Source organism: Ammospiza nelsoni, chromosome 4 (assembly GCF_027579445.1).
Source record: "Ammospiza nelsoni isolate bAmmNel1 chromosome 4, bAmmNel1.pri, whole genome shotgun sequence".
In the NCBI taxonomy this organism is placed as follows: domain Eukaryota; kingdom Metazoa; phylum Chordata; class Aves; order Passeriformes; family Passerellidae; genus Ammospiza; species Ammospiza nelsoni.
The window spans coordinates 7,981,381-8,008,497 of record NC_080636.1 but is presented as its reverse complement, the minus strand read 5'-3'; the positions used below and the strand labels follow the sequence as shown (position 1 = coordinate 8,008,497).

At 36.9% G+C, this 27,117-nt stretch overlaps 1 protein-coding gene across 1 annotated transcript in view; it reads right to left on the bottom strand.

The window, feature by feature from the left end:
* Positions 1-1,296: 1,296 nt before the first annotated feature.
* The window catches only part of ARAP2 (ArfGAP with RhoGAP domain, ankyrin repeat and PH domain 2), a 114,775-nt gene continuing 88,954 nt past the window's right edge, over positions 1,297-27,117 (bottom strand). The window contains exons 27-34 of the mRNA XM_059470118.1: positions 26,257-26,374; positions 21,653-21,781; positions 16,209-16,348; positions 11,080-11,162; positions 9,672-9,707; positions 9,130-9,193; positions 4,434-4,565; positions 1,297-2,075 (exon numbers count right to left, since the gene is read on the bottom strand). Coding sequence (XP_059326101.1) covers positions 1,725-2,075; positions 4,434-4,565; positions 9,130-9,193; positions 9,672-9,707; positions 11,080-11,162; positions 16,209-16,348; positions 21,653-21,781; positions 26,257-26,374 — 1,053 coding nt within the window. The 3' untranslated portion in view covers positions 1,297-1,724. The remainder of the gene's footprint in view (positions 2,076-4,433; positions 4,566-9,129; positions 9,194-9,671; positions 9,708-11,079; positions 11,163-16,208; positions 16,349-21,652; positions 21,782-26,256; positions 26,375-27,117) is intronic.

Sequence of the window (27,117 nt, the reverse complement as noted above, 5' to 3'; positions counted from 1 at the left end):
ATGTTAGGGCACCTGTGACTACCAAAAATAGAAGAGGGAGTAAATGAGCATACCGCTTCTGTGCTTCCTCTCTCCTACTCTAAGAGATCTGGCCAATTCCAATCAAACACTAAAGGCATCAGTAAGATCTTAAAAGGCTGGTGAAAATCTGTGGCAGTCTGACTAGTCAGACCACAAAAGGGACAGCAGCAAAAACAAGCAGAAGCCCTTATTAATGCCTCCCTTGAAGCAAAGTGCCTTGTGAGCTCATGAGAGCTCACGTCTGTCAGTCGTGCTGCTTAACCAGACAGCATCTACAACACCTGAAACAGCCTCAGCACAGCAGTGCCTTCCGCCCCTCCAGGTGCTATGGAACAAAGTCAGACCACCAGTCCCAAAGGATAAGTGAAGATAAAATCTACAAAACAACTTAAAATAATTTCATTCCTTGAATAGGTTTTGTTTTGAAAAGCAATGCTGAATTTTATATTTAAGGAACTCTGGGGCTATAATTCAAAGTAGCTGTACTGTGCTACATGACTATCTTCAGGGACTGCTACCTACATACTCAGAAGGCAGCAAGCAAGGCTGTTCTCTCAACCCTTGGACCAGCCCTCAAACTCAGAAGAGCAGTGGTAAAGTTGTAGGGCAAGCATTTGCTAGTCCCTGCAAAAAGAATATTATTACCTTTGTCCTTACAGTAAAGAGAGGGGTAAATTGCTTCTTCTGTTTAGGATTTGGCCCTCCTTAACACTTGGTGTCTTGGTACTGTTCTGATTTGTTTTTGTGGGCACCATTTTTTCTTAAAGGAATTAATATCTCATTTAAATACTAAATATTTATGGGAGGTCAGCAACTTTGTTAGCACCAAGCAAGCTCTATCCAAAGAGCAATAGAAAAGCCTGCCTTTGTTACCCTGAGCTGAGCAAGGCCTGTTTAGAAAAGTACTTCAGCCCACTGAGATAGTGCAATTCTTCCATTTCACGTACCCATTAGAAGTTGCTTTGAAGACTTTTTTTGTCCTCCTCAATAGTCTCATTACTTAGATGTAATAATCAGATGTACACCCTAGAGACACAGTTTCAAAATACAAGAATTAATACATTGTCTCATCTACTACATTCCTCTCTCTTTTGATTTCTTCACATGATGCCTTGTCAGAGGACAATTCTGTGGAAGCAAATACTTATTTTCTCCTTAAAAACTAAAATCAAAACCACAAATTAAGAAAATCAAACAAAAAAAAAAAAAAAAAAAAATTTAAAATCAGATATTACTGATTTTATGGTGTTAGACAATTAAAAATATTGCAGGCCAATTTATAGCATGAATTTCAGAATATCTTGTCTTTTAAAATATCTCCCCAGTATTTACAAAGTGGTACAGAGTATAAACAGCAAAAGCTTTTGACAGTCCTTAGAATCCTTGTATCAAACAAAATCTGAAACAAATAACAACAAAATAGACCAAAATCTGGTGTCCTTGCACTGCACAGAAAAACCTCCAAACTTCAGGAGTTTTACATAATCAGTTCTCCCAGTTCAGTGGTCAATTTTAACATGGGGTATACACATATACAAAACCAATAGCTGCACATAAACAAATTATATTTCCTTATTTCCTCTGCACTGTACAAACTAGACACATCAAAGCAGACTATTTTGAACAGAAAATACACAAATATATATATATACATGTATAACACAAGAATATACATATAAGTATTACACTTCAGGCTCAGGTAATCAGCTGGAGGTTTCATGAAGTGCTCTGTTCTTCTGCAGCACTGTATTTAGTTCTTGAATCACATCTGATGGCAATTTACTATCTAGTTCCAAAGTAGTTTTGTTTGTTTTGTTTTTATTTTTCCTCAATGTCTTATGTGGCATTTGGTGTAATTCAGTCATCCCTGAGCCTGCATCATCCGCAGAAATCAAGTTTCGATGTGTTTTAGCATGATTTCGCCCTTTCTCCTCTTTTCTTTCCAAACATTGTGCCACAATAGATGCTTTTTCTTTCAAGTTTTGTCTTTCTTCCAGAAATTCATTATCATGATGTTCACCAAATCTTGATTTTCCAGCTTGTAGTTCTATATTCTTACCAAACAAGCAAAGAGAAATAAGTTCATTCACATCATATTAAAAAATGTTTAGATTGCAATTTTTGCTCATTAGTTTCATATAAGTTTTAAAGAAAAAAAGTTAATTTTACCCAAGAGCTGAGACAGCAAAGTTAGTTTTAAATTACCACAATTGTCATATTATTATTTAGTAATCATTTTTAGTGAGCAAATTCTCAATTAGCTATACTTCTGAAATTTACATAAATCATGCACCATGCCAATAAGGACATGAAGATTTATTTTCATATAATCATAATTTGATTTTTCATTCTACCACTGTAGAGTAAGTTTTAGCATTTTACAGCAGATCCCTACACTCTTAAAGACCTAGAACTCCTTGGTGGAATTAATACAATTGTGTATATTACAGTTTTGATAATATAACGACTGAGCAACATCAATATACGAGAGACAGTTTTCAACAATCACATCTAAACTTTCAGCAGCTGTTAAATACTAACTGATATGTCATAAAGACTGGCTTCTTTTCCAATTGACATTGGTGGGCTGTTTTCAAGTTCTTAAGCTGTAGAAAATTAAAGGTAAACCAGATGCTGCATCTAAATTTGCTTTATTGTATTCTGGCTATTCAGGTGGTGCAGCAGTAGGTAGAACATTCCTTTTCTGAAAAACCCGGGTAGTTCTAAAGGAAAATCAGGTCCTGGAGTACTTTTTTCATGTGTGCCATCTTTCTTGACAACCAGAACGTGAAGAAAGCTGAGAGAGACTGTGGGTCTTTGTGTATTTCCTGTGTGGAACTTGTTCAGTTTGACTGCATTTTTTATGGAGTTATTCATCCACAGCATATGAGCAACTAGTTCTTTGGAATCTTAATACCTCCTAAATGTTAAAACAAACATTAAAAACTACTCAAACACTAGGGAGAAGCTAGTTTAGATACACAGAATTTAGAATGGTTTGGGCCTTTCTTGTATGACCTATTCTGAGTCAGTACGCTATTTGATCGTGCTTGAAAGAAAAGGTTTTTCCTCATTCTTCAGCCTTTTTGTATTTTGAAATAAAATCAAATACTTACTGCAGATACACAGCAATACATTTCTATTTCAATTAAATAATTCTATATGAGAAATATGCATATTTCAAATGCACTGTCCACATGTGTAACAAGAGATATAGAAATAACCAAAATGTTTTGGTTCTATTTGTTATTAGGATTCCTTTCAAACCTCGTATTACACATTTGTCTTCCTAACCCTCAATAAAACTGCTTCCAATGATGAGGAAAAATCAGTCATTCAATATAGACATTTTAGTAAAAAATATTAATATTTAACTCAGTTTTTGGGTATCTTTGAGCTTATAGTGGTTTGGGTTTTTCTCCCCCTCAGTCATCTTTCCCTCTCAGATATCACTTTTTTCACTGTTTGGAAAACTGTCAGTCTCTTTTCCTGCCTGTATAAATTGATGACATTTCTACTACAAGTTTACACATTGATCTGTAAATAGACCTCCATTTTCCATAAACCAGCATTTTTCAGAAATACTTGTTCCTGGTATTACTTTCTAATGTTTTAAAACTGAGATATTCTTGGAAGAGTATTCAAATTCATGGAAAGACTGAAGGCATGGTCTCCCAATGGTACATTTTTTTTGCACTGACTCCACTGGGGTATAATATTTCTTCTTAAAAAATGGTATCATATATATACTTTCTACCACTATGTTACTGTTCATTCCAGTTTTAGCCTTCCATGTAAAAAAGCATTAGTTTTTATTTTTCATTATGCATTGTGTTAACCTGATTACTTTCATCAAAGAGGTTTGAAAATACAAGCATCAGAAAGAACTTATTAAAAATTGCAAAAATACTTCCTGAGAGAAGGTTAAAAAAGACAAATTTATAAACAAATTTATAAACAAATTACAAAATACTTATATTCACATGGCTTTACACTCTTGTAGTTAGGCAGAGCAGAAATTCTTTCTGGAAGAAAGTGTAACACAAGATGGAGTTGTCTTTTACATAAAGCACCATGCCTGCCTTTTGCTGTTGGCTTACTATGGAAATAGCCAATTTTACCATTCTGTACCTGAACCACCATCTCTGTTAGTGGTGATAACACATCCCATATTAGCCTGTCCTTTCAAAATGTTCTAAAATGTGCAAGAAATGATAGTACTGCAGTCAAAGGACCAAGGTGTTTTCTCAACAGTAATTCACTGCTGCAGTCAGGCAAAATACTGGAAGAGGCATTGGCAATAACAACATCTGCATTCTATATTTATCCAGCTCCAGGGAGTTCAATATTACTGGACTACTTATTACAGCATTGTGGTTAAAAGTTCTATATCAAGTTTAAACCCCACTTACCTCTGTAATCCCTCTGATTTTACAAGTGTTCTTCTCCTGATGAATGGGAATTAGTGGTAAGCCTCTGATCTTTGGACTTTTAGTTATGGATTGTTTTCTTGCTTTCCCAACAGGTGGCCATATATCTGCATGCTGAAGAAAAAAATGTTTCCTTATTTTCCATGTACAATTTCATAAATACAGAAGATTCTTTGGTATGCAAAACACCCTTGGAAAAAGCAATATACTGCACCACACCATGCCCTCCTATTGTGGGAGAAAGGGAAAAACACTATGATGCTTAAAACTATGTTAAGTTTTCATAAGTGCTGCACAATGTTGAGTGAAAAGAACCAAAATGTCTCTATATAATTGTCATGTATCAAACATCCTCCTTCCTTAATATTATTCTCATTATTGTAAAAAAAAATAGAAAACATCATCAAACACGACATACATTTTGACTTGTTTCACAATTTCAAAATTTCACAGAAGCACACTTCCATGAGTCCCAACAAAAGTTTCAGAAATAAGATAAAATTACCTCAATGTGCAAGCGTTTCAAAATGTGTTTCTTGTTGAGGTTCAAGACCAAAGCGCAGGGTACAACACTTGGGCCACAACAAGCCCAGGCAGCGCTACAGGCTGGGGCAGAGCGGCTGGAACGTGGCCCAGTGGAAAAGGAGCTGGGAGTGCTGATCTACAGCTGCTGGAAATGAGCCAGAGTGTGCCCAGGTGGCCAAGGAGGCCAATGGCATCCAGGCCTGTGTCAGCAACAGTGCGGCCAGCAGGAGCAGGGCAGGGATTGTCCCCCCGTACCCAGCACTGGGGAGGCCACACCTCAAATCCTGTGTCCAGTTCTGGGCCCCTGATTGCAAGAAAGACACTGAGGGGCTGGAGCATGTCCAGAGAAGGAACATGGAGCTGGGGAAGAGTCTGGAGCACAAGGCTTGTGGGGAGCAGCTGAGGGATCTGGGGGTGCTCAGGTGGAGAAAAGGAGGCTCAGGGGGAACGGACCGGTCTCTACAATTGCCTGAAAGGAGGCTGGAGCCAGGAGGGGATGGGCTGCTTCTCCCAGGCAACCAGCAACAGGGTGAGAGGAAATAGCCTCAAACTGCACCAGGGAAGGTTTACATTGGATATTGGGAAGAGTTTCTTCCCAAAAATGGGGATTAGACATTGGAATGTCACCAGTCAGCACGCCTGGAGGTGTTTAAAGAAAAGACTATGCGTGTCACTCAGTGCCATGGTCTGATTGACAAGCTGGTGTTAGGTCATAGCTTTGACTCAATAATCTCAAAGGTCTTTTCCAAACTAATTGATTCTGTGATTCTGTGAAAATTTGTATTAATAATTTAGAGAAAATAATTGCTTAACATATGATAACAACATGTGTTATCCAAAACACAATCTACCAATATGCAGATCTGGTTTCAACAGTAGTCTTTGCTTTAGCTCAACTGAAATAGGTCAGTTTTGGGGAAAAATGTGAAGTTTCACTCTGAGTTAAAAACTAGACTGGGAAGAGAAGGAAAGTAAAAAACCATATATTACTTACTGAACATTTCCCATTTTAGCACATGAGCTCACATTCCTCAAGTAATGCTAATAAAAACCATAAAGACAGATTTGAGGACAAGGTATTTCAAGATGATTTTACTGAAAAAACCATCAACATGAGATTCTGTTACCAAAGAGAATAACCAAGGCCTACAGCTAAATCAGCAAAACTTCGAAGGAAACTGGCAAGCCAGGACTGCAAATCCATGAAGCAAGTCTCTTGAAGATCATATTTAAAAAAAACAGTTGTGATCTATGAAGAGCTATGATCATACTTGCACATGGTCAGCAAGTAAAAAGAGGACTACCAATAAAACCCATCAAAATCAGTGATTACTGACTCAGGATGGCTGACTAGAAATTGAAAGTCTTGTCCCAAATTTAGAAAAAGTATTTTATAGACTCATATCTAGATGGAGTACAAAATTCTCACACATGGTGTGACCAGAGTGATGTAAAAGTCTGTGATGAGTTCTCTCCATTAAGAACATTTTCTTTCAATGAAATGAGAAATTATTATCTGAAAGAGCAGCTCTCGCCAACCAAAACAGTTTATTGTGGATCAAGATAAAACAAACAAACACAACCCAGAAAATGATGGAGAAACTTTAATCAGCTTCTGAAGAAAACTATCTGCCTTAAATCCCAGCAAGCGTAAGGAAACCATCCCTGTCAGCTAAGCAGCCTGATTTCCCTTTTGTGCCTGTAACATTTCTTAAAATTGAACTGAGAAAGTATATCAGAAATACTAGCAACGTATTAGGCCACATAAAAAATGTATTTATTCATAGCTTTGACCTCTCTGTTCAACTGCACCTCATGATAGTATAATGTGCCTCCAGCTGATCAAAGACAAGGAAACTGGAAGTAAACTATTGTGTCCATCTTCATACAAATTAATTACTTCCAACTGAATGCTATGCGTGCTCTTAAGAGATTTTGTACAGAACTATTATAGAATTCAAGAATCTTGCTTTTCAGGATGGTTTTGCATAGAACTGAAAGAAACATTGGTCCTACTTCAAACACTTAGTATGTACCAGTTTGAAATGGAAGATTAATAACCTCTGGGTTAACTTGATGGCCTGTATCAAAGTACTCTTGTACCTACATTACAGCGGTACATACACTTTGCTATTCATATACTCTGCACTATTTATACTACAGAAATAAACATTATCTGACACCAGGAAAAAAACAGTAATAGTACTGTTATCTTACTGATATTAATTACTAATAGAACTTGAGTCTGCTCAAGCACTGAGGAATGCAGTAATATTTGTTTATGTCCCTCTTAATCGTACAAAATCATTCAATCTCTTAACACTTCAAAACCAATTTTACAGTATTTTTCAATTTCTAGTCTAAGTTATTCCACTGACAAAGAAGATGTGATGCCTGCAATTTCTCTAACATGTATGTTCAAATACCGTGAACAACATATACAGTAAAAAAACAAGCTGACTTCCCTAAAGATGGTCTCAACTTGAAAATTCTAACTAGAAATAATCTCAGTTGACATTTACAGTTTTCTGGTTTAGAAATGGGATAATGTGGTAATAATTATCTGCTGCTGTATGATACAAGACTTTTTAGAGATATTACAGCAAATTTTACCAATATGAGGCATTGCATTCTTAAGGAAATTTTCTCTGTAATGAAGTAGTAGATTGCAGTAAGAGCAATATACTAAATCTGCATCTGCATCATTAGCACGTAATTTCTCATGTACTCTATAGACTGACAACTTTACTGAAGTCCAGAACACTTGTAAAAAAAACCCAAGAATTTTCACAAAAAATCAATCCAAACCAAAAAACCCTTTCAATGTAGTACTGCTAATTCATTGCACTGTTCATTCATTATAATAAAGTTCTAAAATTAACGTTATGAATTCATAGCATGTTTTTAAATGTACATTAAGTGATTTTATCTTTTTTTCTGTTAGGAAAATTTATCATGGACAGTGAGCAATGGCTCCCATTTTTTTATCTATATTGTCAAAGGAACATTGTACATCTGCCTGAGCAGAATTGTAAGACTGTCCTTCATTGTGATTTTATGTCAAAAGGACTTCAACAGTTACCAACCTTGCATGAGTTACTTCAAAGTTTCCTATATCAATAACCTCTGAGCCTATTTGCTGTGACACTGCTCATGTTATGCCCATGAGATATATGCCAGCTGTTTCCATAGAAACAACAACTGTCATTTCAGTTAAGAGAGCTGAATAAGACAAGAATTTGTAAGTCTTACTTTCAAGGCATGCATTATACTTCTAGCACTACTATCTATTAAAGTCAGATTCTGTTTTAGGAAGTCACTAAGTCTGTATTTCAACAGTCTTGTGCTCAGCCTATTTTATGCAACACAAAGCTCCCAGGTAACCATAAATCTAGCAATGTTTATGCACAGTGATATCCTGCAAAGCTCCTTGAACATCATGGGAAAAAGAAAAATCTGACACAGACAAAATCCTGTTAAAACCTTAAACTATGTTCCACTCTCCTGTCAGGGTAAATTCTTCCCATCTCGCTTATTTCCACTTCTCCAATGCAAACATTAAACTCCATTTCCGAGGATGTGTTGTATGCCACTCAAACATACACTCTTCTTACAATCTCATATCAAGCAGAAGAGTACTTAATTCAGGATAAAACCTACCCAACACAATGAATTGTCAGTGTTAACAAAACAAACTTGGATACCAGAGAAAACCTGACATATTAGCACAGCTCTTTAACTGGGCTAGTTCACACCACTATGATTTTAACATTACACCCCTCTTTCATCACTACTTTAGCAGCATCTAAACTAGTGAGCAGAGAAATAGCACTTAGGTACTGTGGCACACAGACACACCCTTTAGGTCAGTGGCCAAAATTTCACCCACGAGCTTTCTGGAAAGAAAATAATTGTCCTTCTTTACGAAGCTTCTCTGCAACACAGTAGGGTGGAATGGAGAGATGATGTCAGAATCTAATGTTATTACACTCAGAGCACTCATAGTCTTCATGGACTAAGACACATCTTTTGGCACTTTAATTACATGAAGTATTCCAGAAACTTTAGCACTGAACCTTATATATAACACATACATATTTAATGGAATTTTTATAACAGCAGAATAAGTTACATTTTCTGATCAGATTAGTACCTGTGCCATAAAAATGCTGATCATCCACTCCATCTGCACATCTTGTCCATCACAACATATATACCTAGAACACAAAACACAATTAATATTAAAAGCAATGGAGATGCCAGTTACAGTTAAACATATTAAAGAACAGGCTTCTAAACTACATCAAATAGTGCTTAAATTCATCCATGCTATCTATATTTATTATTAACACTCCCAGAAAAAATAGGCATATATAAATACTTCAAATTATCACTTCACCTACTTTGATGACAATGCCTGTGCTTCATTTTAAGCATGTGCACAGGATTAAAATATATCATTCTAACTTTATCACTATTGTTTGCTCTCTGGTCACAGAAGGAAGCCAGACATTTAAACCCAAAACATGAACCAAACATACCAACTAAGAAAGTTCCTTTACTTAAAAAAAAAAAAATTGACATGAAAGCAAAATAATGCCCATTAGTTTTCAAATACTCTTATTTTGCAATTCAATATTTCAACAAATATTAGACAGAGAAATTAAACCAAGTGTGCGTTTCATGTTTACCTACCACTGGTGTTTTTCAGAAAATACTGCAAGTCCCCAGCTGAAAGAAAGATTTTCAAAAGTTACTTCCATAAACAGGGACATATTCCTCAAACAGCAGAGATTAATTACCTTTATATAGTCCTCTTAATTAAAAAAAAAAAAAGTTGCAAAATCTAAATGTGTACTGCAAATCCAGAATAAAGTTGTGGGTTTGAGGATGGATTTTGCTAATTTTCTTACAACTGATTCACAGTTAATGACCTTTCTGTTTTAGACAAAGGGTTATAGCAAAGCACTGCAGATGACAGCTGACTAGTTGCCACTGTTTTGCTGTGGCTGTGCTTTTTAAAAGGAGCTGGAAATACAACTGTCAGGTAAAGAGGCCACTACAGTGTAGAAGTCACAGAGAGAAAAGAGCTATGCTTGTACTGTAAACAAAAGGAATCACATGATTTTATAGGGATTTAATAATTACTAGGAAAATGAAAAAGAAGTGGGTGCACAATGAAGCCTCTGAGGTGAAACAAACAGACACTTCTGGAGATCCAGAAGAGACTAGGTAAACTCTTCTTTTGAAAGTACACTAAAAATAAACCTCAAGTAAAAAAACCTGTGAAGACACATTTACATAATCTTTTTACTCCTATTTTGGACTAATCTCCTACTCATTCTGCACTTGAATAAAAAAAAAATGCAAAAAAACCACAAACCCATCAATAATTTCTTTAACATGGCTAAGCTTTGAAATTCACAGACTTTTTTGGGGTGTTTTCATTTGTCAACTGCAAAGGAAAAGTTCAAGCAGATCTGTTTAAAGGCAACAGCCAGCATAGACTCCCTCTGGGATAAGATCCTATGTGCATTGTCTCAGTATCTCAAAGCTGTGACTGAACAAGAACTGGAAACATCTGAGAAAAACAGGTGTCATTTCCCAATGCTCTTTTCCTGAGAGATAGTCACTGATGTTTGTAAAGGGCACTGTAGTCTTCAGCTAGCAGAAACATCAAAATAACAAAGATCCTGAAAAAGGAAAATCCTCTGCTGAACAGGAACTGCCAGTAAGGGCCATGACTAACTGGTTTTCTCTTCTCTCTTTTTACTTGGTGCAAGGAAAGTCTGTCCACCAATGACATGCAGGACATATAGCACAAAACTAAGTGAGCCAGGAGCGACCATATCCACAAGAGATAACAAATGCACTTTAGATTACAAAGAGCTAATCAATAAAGTAATTTACTAGCACAGATTAGTTAACATGGAACATGAAAACAAATACAGGAAAAGAACAAATAATATTACAGGGGATAATTTAATTCAGTATACTGCTATAGGCTTCTTGACTTTTCTTTGCTCCACAAGGTTCTATGCTACCCTTTATTGATGATACTACAATACTTTTTACACTGTGTTATTTTCTTTTCTATTCTTACTTTGTTGGTGGCTTCATTTTCTTTTTCACTCCAAGATAAAGCTTCAGAGAACTGACAGGCAACACTTTTTCAGGTTTGCTAGCCTGCAAATAAAGTAAGATTCTAATTATTGTATGAGGAATGTGCCAAAGAGAAAATGCCACATGACTGATTTCACAGTTCAGTTTCTTTCATGGAGTGCACCCCTCTTTTCTAGCAAATCATTAAAATATTTTATCTCTTTCTTTGCCACTAACGAAGTGTACCAGTCACTTTTACCGGAAGCAGACTGATTAAGAATTTAAAGTTCACAAGAAATCACAAAACTGTAACATAATCAGAATAATGAAGATGTGGTGCTATATATGAACACAAACTCTTTGAGACAGGAAGATGGGAAATGGGATTGCTCTCTGTTAAATAACCTCTTCTATGGAATGGTGAAAATTTTTCACAAATCAGAGAATGGTTTGGGTTAAAAGACTATCTAGTTCCAACCCCCCTTCCATGAACAGGAACATCTTTCACTAGACCAGGTTGCTCTGAGCCCTATCAAGCCTGACCTTGAACACTTCCAGTGATATGGGATCCCCAGCTTTTCTGGGTAACCTGTTCCAGTGCCTCACCACCCTCACAGTAAAGAATGTTTCGTAATACTCAATCTAAACCTACTCTCAGTTTGAAGGCATTCCTGTTGTTCTTCTGCATTACACTCTTCTAAAATATTTGTTTCCATCTTTCTCCTAGGCTCCTTTCAGGTACTAGAAGGCCACAAATAGGTTTCTTTTCAAGGATGACCAAAGCCCGGCCTCTCAGCCTTCCTTCACAGACAAGGTGCTCCATATCACAGAATCACAGAAATTCTAGGTTGGAAGAGACCTTTAAGATCATCGAGTCCAACCCATGTTCTAACACTACAACTAGATCATGGCACCAAGTGCCACATCCAGTCTTTTTATAAACTCTTTGAGGGATGGTGACTCTACCACCTCCCTGGGTAGATGATTCCAGTATTTGACCACTCTTTCTGTAAAATACTTCCTCCTTAATTCTAGCCTGTATCTCCCTTGGCGCAGCTTGAGACTGTGTCCTCTTGTTCTGTCTGTTGTTGCCCGGAGAAAGAGACCGACCCCCAGCTCACCACAGCCACCCTTCAGGAAGTTGAAGAGAGTGATAAGGTCACCCCTGAGTCTCCTTTTCTCCAGGCTGAACAACCCCAGCTCCCTCAGTAGCTCTTCATATGGCTTGTGCTCCAAGCCCCTCACCAGCCTCGTTGCTCTCCTCTGGACATGCTCAAGCACCTCAATGTCCCTCCTAAAGTGAGGGGCCCAGAACTGGACGCAACACTCCAGGTGAGGCCTCACCAGTGCTGAGTACAGGGGAAGAATATCCCTCTAATTGACCTGGTAGCCTCCCAGGTCCATGTCCTTGCTGTGCTGTGCCCCCGGAGCTGGCTGCAGCCCTGCAGGTGGGGTCTCACCAGGGCAGAGCAGAGCAGAGGGGCAGAATCCCCTCCCTCCCCTGCTGCCCACGGGGCTCTGGGTGCAGCCCAGGACACCTTTGGCTCTCTGGGCTGTGAGTGCCCATGGCTGGGCCATGTCCAGCCTCTCACCCACCAGAATCACCAAATCCTCCCTGGCAGGGCTGCTCTGGGTCTGTTCCCCCAGACAGGGCTGATATCATGAGTTGACCCAAACAAGGTGCAACCCCTTGCACTTGATCATGTTAAACCTGCTGAGATTCCCATGGGCTTACTTTTCATGCTTGTCCAGGCCCTTCTGGATGTCATCCAGTTCCCCAGGTGTATCAACCATACCCCCAGCTTGGTGTCATCTGCTGAAGAAGCACTCAATTCCCCTTTCTGTGTCACTAATGAATATATTAAGTAGCACTAATCCCAGCAAGGACTTCTAAATGACACCACATGTCACTGATGTCCATCAGGACTCCGAGTCATTGATCACTACCCTCTGGATGTGACCATCCAACCACTTTCTTATCCATCTAACAGTCCACTCCATCAATTCCATCCCTCTCCAATTTAGAGAAAAGAATATTGTGAGGGACCATGTCAAAGGCCTTACAGAATTTCAGACAAATGGCACCTGCAACTCTTCCCTTGTCCACTGACATAGTCAATTTATCATAGAAGACCACTAAGTTGGTCAGACAGGACTTGGCCTTGGTGAAGCTTTGCTGACTGACTCAAACTCACAATCCCTGTTTTAGACATTGCCACTGGGGCATGTCCATTAGGCCATTCATCCATTAGGCCACTAGGGCCGCTAAATCAGGATGAAAAAAAAAGCAAATTATGTCTTTGAACAACAAGAAGTCTCTGGATAACATATCCTGACTTTTATGGGACAGGGAATAGGGAAGGCAGGGCTTTGTTCCTCCTTATCTCTTCAGGAAGGGCAGCCCACTGAGATAGAAGGAATCCACCTGGTTTCTGGAGAACACCAGTATTGGGACTTTCACAGGACAAAGAAATTGAACAGGAATCTCATTAAATTTAACAATGATATACACAAACTCTTGCACAGGTGAAGGAAAAAACTCTTTGAATGACAGAAGTGGGAGGCGGTTCAGCTGATAGGGACCAGAGCGTGCTGGCAGGTGCCAAGCTGGGCATAAACCAGCAGAGTATCCTAACAGCAAAGGTGCTCTCCCTTTCCTGAGCTAGCAGAAGCACAGTGAGGAGGTGGAGGAGAGTGATTCTCCTCCTTTCCTTATTATTTGTGTGACTGCATCTTTTGGATCCTTGAGACAAAAAAGAGAATCAGTAATCTGGAGAGGGCTCAGCAGGGGCCCACCAGGCCATCTGGGGGCTGGAGCACTTGCCCTGGAGGAGAGGCTGAACTAACAGCCGCCCCCAGCGCCTACAGGGAAAGTTTGAAGCAGACTGAGTGAGGCATTTTGTATTGTGAGAAGACTACATCTAAGGACAGAGAAACTTTCCCCCGTGAGGACAGTCAGGTACTGCAACAGGCTGCCCAGAAAGGTTGTGCTATCTGTCCTCAGGGTTTTTGAAGACTTTAATAGATTAAAGCCATGCACAACATGTCCTGACCTCAGCTGCTATCCCTGCTGTGCACAGGAAGATGGACAAGGATCTCCTGAGGTTCCTTGCTTGCTCCTTCTTGAACTACCTCTAGTCAATCTACAGAAGACATAGACCCACAGGTGTGAGAACTGAATGTTACTGGAAGATGAAGTGCTGAAAGGAAACAATAGATGCACACTATTACAGAGAAAAATATTTAACACAACACAAAAGCATTCCTTCAGTACTTTCAGGTCAAGTGTTTTAGCTTTCAATGTAGAAAAAACTGTACCAAACAATAAATCTTATAATCCAGTACACAAAGCTACTCCCTAGTGTTTACTGTCCCTAGATTCTCAATTTCCCATTCTGTAGCTTTCAATTTCTAACACTCCAATGTGGGAAAAAAGAGGCACTTAAGAGAACTTAAAAAACAACAAAACACACAACAGTTTTATGGTTGGTATTCTTGTGTAACTTCCTGCTCAAAAGAAGGGTACTGCCAGGATAAAAAAATACCCCTGCAGAACATACTATTAACTTAAACAACTGCATACTTCTCAAAATAATGCACCTTAAGGGAGCCATTTTTTTTGTCTGTGAGCTTATCTCTTAGCAACAGAACATTAAAGGGGTAAATTATTTCAGTCAATTAACACAATATAGCAATTTAGCATACAGTATTAATGGAAACTTTCAATGTTTTTGATAATTGCTCTTGAACAAGAGAAACACTGAACAGAATGTATCTCCACCTGCATATACAAATTTAATTTGCTATTAATGAGAATTTATAAATTAATTAGTACATGTGGCCTTATTAACTACAATTTTCCATCTGCAATGTCAAGCGTTCCTACTATTCATTCCTAAATATGACTAAAATTAAACCAAGATTATTCATGGTAGATTAATATCTCTCAAAAAATTTAAAACAAACTCATATACTATTTGATCAGAAGGGTATAGCCATTTGCATTTAAAAATAAAAAATTAAAAATAAGTGTTCAAAGCGCCTCCTGAGTTGGGGAATTAAATTTTTTTATAAATTAGAATGGCTTAAAAGAGGAGATAATAAAGTGGTAAAACAATCCTGTCATAAATTCTTTCCAAGATACTAATTAAGGTTTTATGGGCATATTAATTTATTCTCACATATGTGCCAATTTGAGTTTTAGCTCTAAATTGTAAGACATTATTTGTGACATTCTGGGGTCATTCTAATTAAGATTGTATCCACAGCTTCACAAGAAGATACAGTGCATTAGCTTACGTGAGCAAGGGATATGTCTTAAAAAAAGTACTTTAGGAAGGTCAGTAATATATATCTGTATTTTTTGGGTGGGAAAAAAACAGCAGTCAGCAAAAATAAAACCACTTGAAACTTTGATTTTTTTTTTAAACCAGAAATAATTGGAACTAAAACATAGTTCTTTATTAATATTATTTGGCTTTATACTTACACACAAGCTGCATACACTCAAACCCACTATTTTAAGAAAAATCCCATGAAATATTTAAAACTGAACCCTTCCTGCTATTAATCATAACTAAATTCACTTCTATGGAATTCTGAAGTATACATAACCTAATTATCCATACTAGTTTTTAGAGGACTGAGAATACATCTGAAAAATGTTGTTGGGAAGCAGGGAAATATTTTCCTAGTGTATTGAGAGTTATTGTTTCCTATAATCTCTTCTATCATAAGATGTGTCTGCATAAGAACCCTGTTGTTTGAATTTTTAAGGGTTTTGTGTGAAATATCAAGAAAAAAATGGCATGCACTCCTTTAAGATCCATATTACTTCTGCTGCAGCTTTCTATGGCAGGTTTTCAAATAATTTAATGTCAGCACAAAGCACCCAAAAATTGTTCTCTTTTTAATTTTTTAAGCTTATAGTAATGCATAACTACAATAGCTAAATGATGAACCCACAGAAACTCCTTATACTAAGACATCTGTGAAACAGCAAGACAAAAATCTTAGACATCAACCCAGATTCTAGAAGTTGCCATTTCATATGAGAAATGTTGATCTGTTTGTTGATCTTTTCTCGTTCAAACAAAGAAGAAAGCTTAATGCAAAGTTTGTCTGCTGTACCTTCATATCCTTATAGAGAAACAAGTTTCCTTCCCGTAACACAAAGTAACGGTCTTGGAATTTGTTTCCAGACAGCAGTTTTGATGGCTCTTCCTTGTACTTCAGATTGCCTGCTTTCACAGTACCTTTCTCATTTTTCTCTACCAAGAAAAAAAAAAAAACATTTTGTTAGAGGATTTTACAACAGTGGAAGCTCATAGATTTTAAGTATTACTGCATATCAAAAAACTAAAATTACATTGGTAAAATTGATTTAGTATTATGCTATATATATACATAAATAATTGTATTAATTATATTATATACACTAAATATTACATTTCAATACATATTGCATATTAATGTATTCTACATTCATACATTCTACATTCATTCTTAAATATTCACACCATTATTATTTTAATTACTGGTGGGAAAAAAGTCTTCTCTCTTTCACTTGTATGATAATATGCAAAGAATCTACCAACAAACTCTAATTCAAAGAATGTTTTCAGCATATAACGTGTAGTTAATACCAAGAGTATGGCATGGATACTTTTAATCTCTGTGCTTGAGAGGCAAAACATTTCCATAAAAATTAGATTTAGCTATTTTCAGGTTTCCTGTTCTGCTCAATATCCATATATTTTTCCACTTTGTCAGCTTTTCCCAGTAAGTACTCTTCCCCAGCAAAAACTTCTGAACAATAATTACAGTCATTGCCATGCTGCTATGACTCATGCATATGAAGTGGAACTCAAACTAAAATGGCACTTTAATAGTTAAAGTGAGGAAAAACAAAGGAAAATACAATAATTCCTACTGTCTTAATAACAGAACACAGAATTCAGCAGAATTCTGAAGTATGCTTTTCTCCCTGAGGTAAACAGTGCTGGAAGCAGACAGCAGACATGAGAAGAGAGCAGGTGGGCAGATGCAGCCTTCTCCTCCACCCCACTCAATACCTTTCCACCTTGAAGAGGGAGCCAGATTAACACGGCTAATAATTACCCCCAAACACTAAAAGCATACTACTTATGCCATATTTTGGCTTTCACCACCTATTATTTTTAGCTAAGTGTAGGTACCTCCTGTAAGTTTATTCATTTACTTAGGAAATACTGAACCAACTTGTTTAGGAGTCACAGAATAATACCACTAGCTTTTGTACTACATTACTTTCAGGATAAGAAATAAAACTTTGATGTAAAAGGGGTGTAATGTGTATTGAAAAGCTCATTCTTACCTGAGTACTCAATTGGCTTTTTTCATTAAAATACCACTTAGACTTTGAGCATCTGATATCAAAACTCTATTATTAAGAAGCAGTACATGGTAAAATATCAAAAAATAAGAATCTAAACCTAGAATCAATACACTCCAACAATTAAAATCAGAAATTACTTAGAAGTCCTCAGTTATAAGTGCAAATATATCAGTTAAAAAAACCTGATTCTCTTTTTGCTGATAAGAATATTTATTTCACATTCAGAATAGAATATGAATCCTTATCAACACAATCATAACCACTTTTTTCTATTTTTAAATTTTTTTTTGAACTATACAAAATGAGAGTAGCAGGATACTTCCACATCTTTACCAAGCTGGAAGACTTTACATTTCTGCACACAGCTTGCAACATGACAAAAACTCATTCTAAACTTCACAGCACTCCTATGGCAGCAAATCTGTCAAACACTTGATACTTATAAAGATATTAGAATAGCCTGAAGGAGGAAGAAAATAATTCTCTAAACTGATGATATTCCATATACTTTAGAAGCCAGCATTTCATTAAATAAAACTAAGACAATAGGGATGTGTCCTAATCAGAATGTATTTTACAGACACAAACTTTACAAAATATGCTAAACTTCACAGAACTTTGCAGCTAGGAAGTAAGTACACTTAATCCATGGAGGATCGATCCACCTATGGTTTAGAAGCTTGCATTTCAAAGAATATCTCTGAATAATAGCCCCTGTTCTCAGAAATCAATACTTACCACTCACATTATACAACACGGTACTGGAAAAATTTCAAGGACGTATATAAACAGAATTTATAGCAAATTTAACAAATAAAAAATATCTGGTTTTCTAACAAATAAAACTTTAATATGAGAAATTTTTACATAAGGAGAAGGGGTCTTGAAATAGAGTTAAGCTGTCCTTGAGTATCTATTATACCAAAATACAGTGCACATCTTGCCCTACTGAGTAGCACTTGAAAGAGTGCTCCTACAGCAAGCATGAAAAGCTATGGAATTAATTGTCAGGAACTAGCAACTAAAAACTGTAATAAAATAGAAAACTCACCACAAATTTGCTGAAACATATTAATACAAATAAACTAACTATTTTTTCCCTGAAAAGGAAAATTGGTTTCTATACAAGAGAAAACAAACATTTAGAATTTAGTGTAAGGTTTGGATTATCGAATCACAGAATAGTCTGAGTTGGGAGGGACCCACCAGGATCACAGAATCCAGCTCTTGGGTGAATGCCCTACCCAGGGATCCAACCCACAACCTTGGAATTATCAGCACCCTGCTCTGAACAACTGAGCTCATCTCAGTTGCAGAACATGACAAAATAGTTTAAAATGGACAAGATGAGAATAAGTATCAAAATCAGGAATGTACTATGTATAAGGAGCATGGGAAAAGTTGCACTGACAGAGAAGACTGTGATAAGCTGCCAAAATGAAAGGAAGCTGAAAGAGCTGTTTCTTATGCTCACTATTGAACCAACATTATTTCAAACAACATTATCGACTCAGGAAGAAAAGGGAGAAAGCTTCTGAGAATGAAAATGTCTCAAGTAATATTAACAGGAAAAAAATAGTCTGGAATATAATAATTAGTCTTTAAGATTATTACATAAATCAGGAAAGCAAGGAATATTCATGGAATTAAATTATAAACATTAAATTATCAAAGTCCTATTAATTTTACTGCAAAGTAGGAGGACAGCCATCCACCCAGTCACCCGTTCGTATGGGCTGAATCCACTCTTAAAAACATACTTCAAATCATAGTGGTTGGACATCTGGCCCCAGCCCTATTATTCAGTGACAAGGAGTTATCCACATATAGAGTGTAAGAGACAGAAAAGATTGAGGTCTCCCCTTCTTCCTTCGAGCCAGCAGTTATTTCCTGCGCACTTTGAGATGGAGAGCCCCACCATAACCTTAAGTACCTTTTACCCTAAACACTGGGAACATCTCTTCCCCAGTAACTTCATTGTGCACATTTTCTCATTGTGACACTATGTAGTGATGGATTCACAAGACTACTCGGCCACATGGAGTTTGCAGACATCAACACTGTAAGCCTGTAATATGGCAGAAATTTTCCTTTTCAAACCACTGAGAAAACCAACATAATTTATTTGGTAAAGTTTTAACTATTTTAAAACAAACATTAGAAAATCACTAAATGTAAACAGTCAAAAGACAGTGTGTCTACAGTAACATCAAACTGAATGGAATTGATGCAAACCATTACTGTAATAAGCTGGGGGAACAAAAGGATGCAAAATCTAGGAGATACGAAGGAGTGCAAATAGCAGCAGATCTCTCCTTTACTACATTTTATAAACTGACACCAGCCTAATCTTTATGTGTTTCTTAGAGCAGTGATTCACACAAATTCACACAACCCTTGTGACCCATTCCCTCTCCTGATCTCAACACATACCTAGTGAGGTAATGGGAGTTCATATATCTAGCTTTTAATGAAGTAGGCCAATTCTCTCCATTCATGATCTGCTATCACACATTTATTGACAGTGAAACCCTACCATAAAAGTCATGAACAGCACACTTGTTCAGGTTCGTTCACATTTGTGAAATATACTTTTACAGGAATAAAGCATGGAGGAAGAAGGCCATTACTTTCAGAAGAATAAGCATATTAGCATAAATTTTACTTCTTGAAATCAAGATGAGATATATAGAATGGAAAGTTTAACATTTCCATATATGAGAAAGAGAGGAAAAGACAGATATATTTGAATGAGTCATTAGATAAAATAAGATGAAGATTAAACCAGCCATCATGTGTTACCATCACACATTATACAGTGATAGCACACAGGATTTCAACTGCTTGAAAACAGGATATAATTTTTGAACTCCCAAGCTTCCACTTCTCGCAAAGCAGATAATACATACTACACAGGAGACTTTTAAAGCCAGGTGTTATGTGGAAAAAAAAAATAGACTGGGGCAATGTTTAAACTGTATATTTTCACTACATACTTCATCTGTATTTTAAGTGTTAGGTCCCTTCTAAAGGCCACATACCCTCCAAATTATTTAGTTGCTTGAGTATGTCATTCAAATGAGAACGTCACCTGGGATGGGGTAACCCTGGATGTACAGACAGACTGGGGAATGAGATGTTGGAAAGCGATGCCACAGAAAGGGATCTTGGGGTCCTGGTCAACAGAAAGTTGAATGTGAGTCAGCAGCCATGTGTGCCAACCCTATCCTAGACTGGGGTGTATGAGGCACAGCATCACCAGCTGGGCAAGGGAGGGGATTGTCCTGCTCTGCTCTGCACTGGGGCGGCCTCACCTCCAGTGCTGGGGGCAGTTTTGGGCACCACAATATAAGAAGGCTATAAAGCTATTAGGGAGTGTCTAAAGGAGGGCAACAAAGATGGTGAAGGGCCTTGAGGGGAAGCCCTCAAGTATAAAGAGTGGCTGAGGTCACTTGGTCTGCTCAGCCTGGAGGAGACTGAGGGGAGGCCTCATTGCAGTCAAAAGCTTCTCTGTGAGGGGAAGCAGAGGGGCAGACGCTGATCTCCTCTCTGCGGTGACCAGTGTCAGGATAACAGAATGATCTTAAGTTCCATAATGGAAGCTCGGGTTGGATATCAGGAAAGCCTCCCCCAGAGGGTGGCTGGGCAATGGAAAAGGCTCCGCAGGGAAGTGGTCACAGCACCTGACTGAGAGTTCAAGAAGTGTCTGAACAACACTCTCAGGCACAGGTGTTATTCATGGGGCTGTCCCATGTAAGGCAAGGAGCTGGACTTTGATGATCCTTCTGGGCTCCTTCCAACTCAGAATATTCTGATTCCGTGAAATTAGCTTTGTAGTTTGGAGGCATCAAATTAGTTAATAGAAATTTCTATTAGCATACCATAGTTATATAAATATATTCCCACAGTATGACCTAGATAAGACCAGTTTCAAGCTTCACAGCAGAAGCTCACAAAGTGTGAACTGACTGCAGAATTTCTGTACACTTTTATATTTCAATGGGAGAGCTTATAATTTGTAGAAACAAACATCCATAATCTCTGTGTTTCCATAGGGAGTCACCACAACCCTCTGTAAATCTGCAATTTTAATGAAGTAGCAGTAATTCAGTTGTACTGGGACACTTTGCTCCAATGAAAACAATTGCCATCCTCATATTTCCATGTAAAATAACTAAATTTTAAAAAAATTACATACCACTGCAGAGATTCACCATGTCTGTTGTTAGAAATCTCTTTATTATTAGATATGCAGTGCCAGGCTCTGGTAGTGAACTCCAGTGAAGAACTTGTTCTAGCACATTCTCTGTATAATGCAGAGGACGTTCTGAAAAATGCCAAAGAAACAAAACATAAAAAACTAGAATTAAAATAAAAGAGAAAACCCAACAATATTGGAGGCACTCACAAGTTACATTTGTCTGTAAACAACAAGGTCTCATTGACTTTGAACTATAGAAGAAAAATACTGCTTTCAAAAATAAGACAATTAGGCACTTTACTGACTATACCTTTGCTGGCAGTGTTTGCACAGGTAATGAACATAAAACTAAACAAACAGTAGCCAAATGTTCAGTGACTCTTTTTTAATGTTAAATTTTTAATGTAAAGACACAAAAGCATTGCTTTCAAACTAAATACAAAAGTTAGGACCAATTACAGGACATGCCTAAATATGATCAAACAGAACTGAGACCTCCAACTATACTGTGCCTTATTGGCCTATGCTCAGTATGAAAATGAAACATCATAACTACCGATTCTCTGCATTCAAAGAACCAAAGAATTTGGAGCGATCACAGTGAAAAAAAATGCCTCCAACTGGTATGGATTATACTGTCTGTTATTGATCAAAGCAGACTGAAACAGATTCCTGGTTTCATTAGATTCTTTTTACTAGAGGGGAAAAGCATGTGGTCTTACTAGATCTCCCTGTTGCAGTGGCTAGGGAATATCCAAACTTGCCCTGTGTATTTCAATCTTGTACAAAAAGTACTGCAAGATTAAACTACCACTGAAGGCATGACTAGACTGTATGTGTGCACTGCAAAACTTCAGATGCTCAAACACACATTTTTGATAGGCATCATCCATCCTAGAAGAGAAACTCTGAGACCTACACAGAATTGAAAAACTGCAGTGATAAGAAAGCCCAGCCAGTACTCCATACAAACCCCAGTTCACCTACCAAATGAAGGCAGAAAAGATCTTGCAAATTGTCCCTAAATCTGCATTACCAGATCCAGCAGAAATCTGAGTGTCACATGAACAGCACAGCCTGATGCAACACTGATGTGAGTGGGAGAAGACACACTCACATCCCTGAAGGCTTTCACCTGCTCAGCAGCAAGCACCTGCTGTAATTCATGAACCCACAAAAGCCTTAACAATGGCTTTGTGGGCTCAAATGTCATTTTATCTCCAAAGAGAGATTTTTCCAATAGATCTGTGTTCCCATTTGCATACCAATTGATCTGGGTCAGGTCTTGAGAAGAGATGGGTATGGCTCCTGAAAAGTCACACCCCTACGACACAGTCATGTTGGGTCACACAGTCTAGCCATGTCCCTTGAGTACTGAAGGGCAAAGTATGCAGCCATAATCTCATTTTTCATTCCTGCTATGGTAGATGAATATGAAATGTCAACAGCTGCTTGGGGACTCTCCAGCACTACAGTCTAGCAGAAGGCATTTTCTAGAACACCTGAATACTAGAGCCTCAGAAAGCAGAAGCCACAAATAACACACTTTAATGACAGAAAAAGCCACTGCTGTTTTGGGATGCAAAATTACCTATGCTACCTGTAAAGCTGTGATACCACCCATACAAATATTTCATTATTCAGATATGACACCAAAGCAGCCTAACAAGAATACCATTTTGTAGATAGCAGCTCAACCCCTATTTCATTATCACTACTTCTTCTGGCCCTTTTGTTTTAAATGGTAAAACTTCTGAATTTTTGGGAAACTTTGGACTCTAACGAGATAAAGCTTAAACACTTGATGCCTTTGTACAAGAGAGAAAATCCACTTTAAGAAGAACTTTAAAATCAGAGGCAAGAGACTGGCAAATCACCACATCTTCCTAGAACACCAGCACTCCCACAGTAAACACCTACTGTTTTATTTATAGTTACATTTAAGACCATCTGTCATCATGGATTACATGGTACATAAATCATCATGCTGAAAACCATTAACTATTTTACTGGTAACACACCTCATTTACAAACTATCCATCAATCACTTATTATTAAAAAAATTATATACACCCTATTTTGTAAAAGCATATGGTATTAAATATTTTGCATTAGGCTTGATAAAATCATCAATTATTGCAACTTTTCTATATGCAAATAATTTAGCTGATTTTTAATACTGCAATTCTAGTATTTTGAAAAGCAAGCAGTCAACACATACATTTGATTACCCTTTCTTTCACTTAGGTCATCATATGCTAGTAAATGTTCTAAACCAGTAATTTTCACTTTAAACAACATTAACTATTACTAAAAACTGACTTTCTATAAAATATTATTCTAATTTTCTTGCTTTCTCAGGGGTTGTTTTCCTGACAGTATATATTAAAAAATAAAATAAAAACTTAAAAAGTAAAAAAAATTCAGGGTTCAGTGTAGCAAGCAGCATACCACCATGCACTGGACAGGCAGCAGACTGCACCAGGAAAAAATGCAGATGCAGAAAATTAATTTTTATCAGAAAGACACCATGATTACTGATGCACATTTGAAAGAAATATGCAAACTTTTTTCTGTCATTATGTGTCACTATCTGAACTAATTTGTAAATGCCTCATGGTGTTTGTCAAATGACACTAGTAGAATCAACCTGCAGGAGCAAAGACTCAAGTAGTCTTTCAGTTCTTCAGTGTCACATTCGGACCAAACATTTTCTAGAAGTAACTTTCTCTGTGCTCTTGTCCTCTGCAAACCTGTCAGGTTCAGCCGCAGGATCACAGGAGTGTCTCTACCTGAGTGTCTCTTTACTACAAAATTGTTTTTATTTTGAAACAGCAATACACATTTTGATGCACTGATTCTTCCAGAAAGGGATCCATGAAGAAAACATTTCATCAACACAGTCTCTGCTGACAGGAGTCACGTGATGAATTAGGACCTAATTTAGTTTGCTTTTTGGTTGGTTGTTTTGGATTTAAAACACTGGTGTGCCATTTCACTTTGTGTTGGAAACTCTTCTTTCAGTAGGATATACTCTAATGTCCTGCCCATATTTATTGTGTTATGTAGGGCCCTATGTCTCACTCTTAGCTTAGTTTTGTTTGTCTTCTATAGTCATTAGTTCAGACAACATTTCCATACCCCACTAAAACATTAGTTGCTGCACCTAAATGCATGAAGAAGCTGTTGTGGGGTCTATCTGTTTATTTACTTTAATGTTCTCTTGGCCATATCTAGTTTGGTTTGCATGTTCCTGTGTCGATATACCAAGTTTAAGAAAATATAATTCAAAAGTTTTTCTGTTATTCCGTCTAAAGAAATATGATTTCTACTGCACTTGCAGGAATTATCAGGACTCTTCTAAAGATAAGAGATGCTAGCATTCTTTGTCAGTTGTCATCCACATCTATGAATCTGGAAACTAACTCTGTATTACATCTCTGTACAGCACCACCAGCAGACTGTAAGATATGAAGAAGGCTCAGGATAATTGATTTTCAGTTGAAAGGGAGAATAAACTTCCATCCTAATACTGCCAGGGTCAAGACTGAGGACATAAGTAATATTAGTAAAACTGAAAGAATTATTGTAAGCACATCTGAAAATCAAATACAACAAAACAAACAAAAATATTAGAACAATATTTAGTAATCTTATTTTGTCCACTTTCTTTTTTTTTTTCTTGACTTGAAAACAGGTATCTTCACTATAGAAATAAACAAGTTCACAGTCCTCCTCTGCAACATGGAAACAGTTAAGATCAGAAACTTACTAGGAAATGCAAATAGATGTTACATATTTCTGTTTCCATGTATTCTTAAAAAATTCCCTAAGATTACCTCAGGGAATATTCATCAAAATGTGTTTTAATTGACAAAATCCCTACTACTTTACATCATTTTAGTTATCTCTATCAAGTAAATTCTCCAGCATTTTAAACACGTTCCAGCATGTATGAAGTATTCCCAATGTTAAAGCCTCTTTATCATTCATGAATATTGTGGCCATGTGACATTTGCTTTTGCTGGCAACAGAACCATATTTCAAACAAATTATTCAAGATTCTGCTCCATACACCATAATGCCACTTGCCAAAAACACACTTTAAAGTGTGTAAAGAGTTACATACTTTATGCCTCCTTTATTCACCTATGTACATTAAACATTTGAATTAGCAAAATAGAAAAGATCCTTTCCCCTAAGTATGACATGTATTTTCTCATTTAATTTTTTGGAAAGCATTATTGCTTATAAAATCAAGTGCTGACATTCTTAAGAAAATAGGGTTTTCCAATATGACTTACTGGTAAGACCTACTTTTCTGTAGCTGATGATTAATGAACTGCAAAGCACTGTAATATAAAGAACACCTTCTCAGCCCATAATTTATAAGTAGTTTAAAACAATTCATCACATCATTTCTGGCAAAGTGAAGAAAGAAGTCATGCAGATGCCACAACAACAAAATGTAAAACATTGGCATGAAGGCTATTTTTCGTTTGTTTTCATGAAGTCTTTAAATAAACTTTTGATTATATTAAGTATTGAAAAAATAAAATAATAAAAGCTGATTGACACACATACATTTAAGAGTCACTAACCTAATTCTCCATTTTCAAGTACTTCAAAAGCAGCCCAGATATCATCTTTGCTGGGAATAATGTTTTTGATTCCTAAAACATCATTAGTTAATTCCTCTGCTTCCATCAAAGGTGATACCTGTAATACAAAGTGAGTCAGTTTATAATACATTTCAATTACTGATTTCTGATACATTTTTTCAAAGTCTTCCTTCCTGCAATTTCCCTAAGGGAAAACAAAAAAGGGGGAAAAAATTGAGCTGGAAACCCACAAAATATCCATCAGATTCCAGCAGGCTTTCCTTATTCTTTTCCATGAGATAGAAGTTATATTTTTAAGATGACTATTAACTTGTTAGCTTTAAATTCATTTTCTCTACCCCAGAAAAAATTGGAAAAAAAAAAAAAAAGCTTTCATATATTTTCCTGGGTGTGGGAAGATAAATATTAGAGAAGCACCATTTTTTTTATCTTAGCGATGTGTATTCCTATTTTTATTCCTATTTTAAAAAGCATTTTTTATCTGTATATGTCCATCTATGTATATCACATACCCCATATATGTACAAACATAGTGTCATATGCTGAGCAGAACAAAAAGGAAACAAAACCAGAGAGGTGTAATAAAAATAACAGAACACCACTACATGGAGAGGCAGGTGTTTAAATACACTATTAAATAGAAAGCTCAAAAATCTCTATTATAGTTAGTAACAAGCTTTAGTTTCTTAACACTCAAAGAAAGAAGAAAGCCACAGACAAAAAGAAAGGTGGAATGTCACTTTAATGCTAGTAACTTCTAAATAGAACCAACATTCATTGTGTATTTGTTAATGCTCTCATGTGCTGCACATGTAGAGCTGGGAGAATTTACACTGTTGC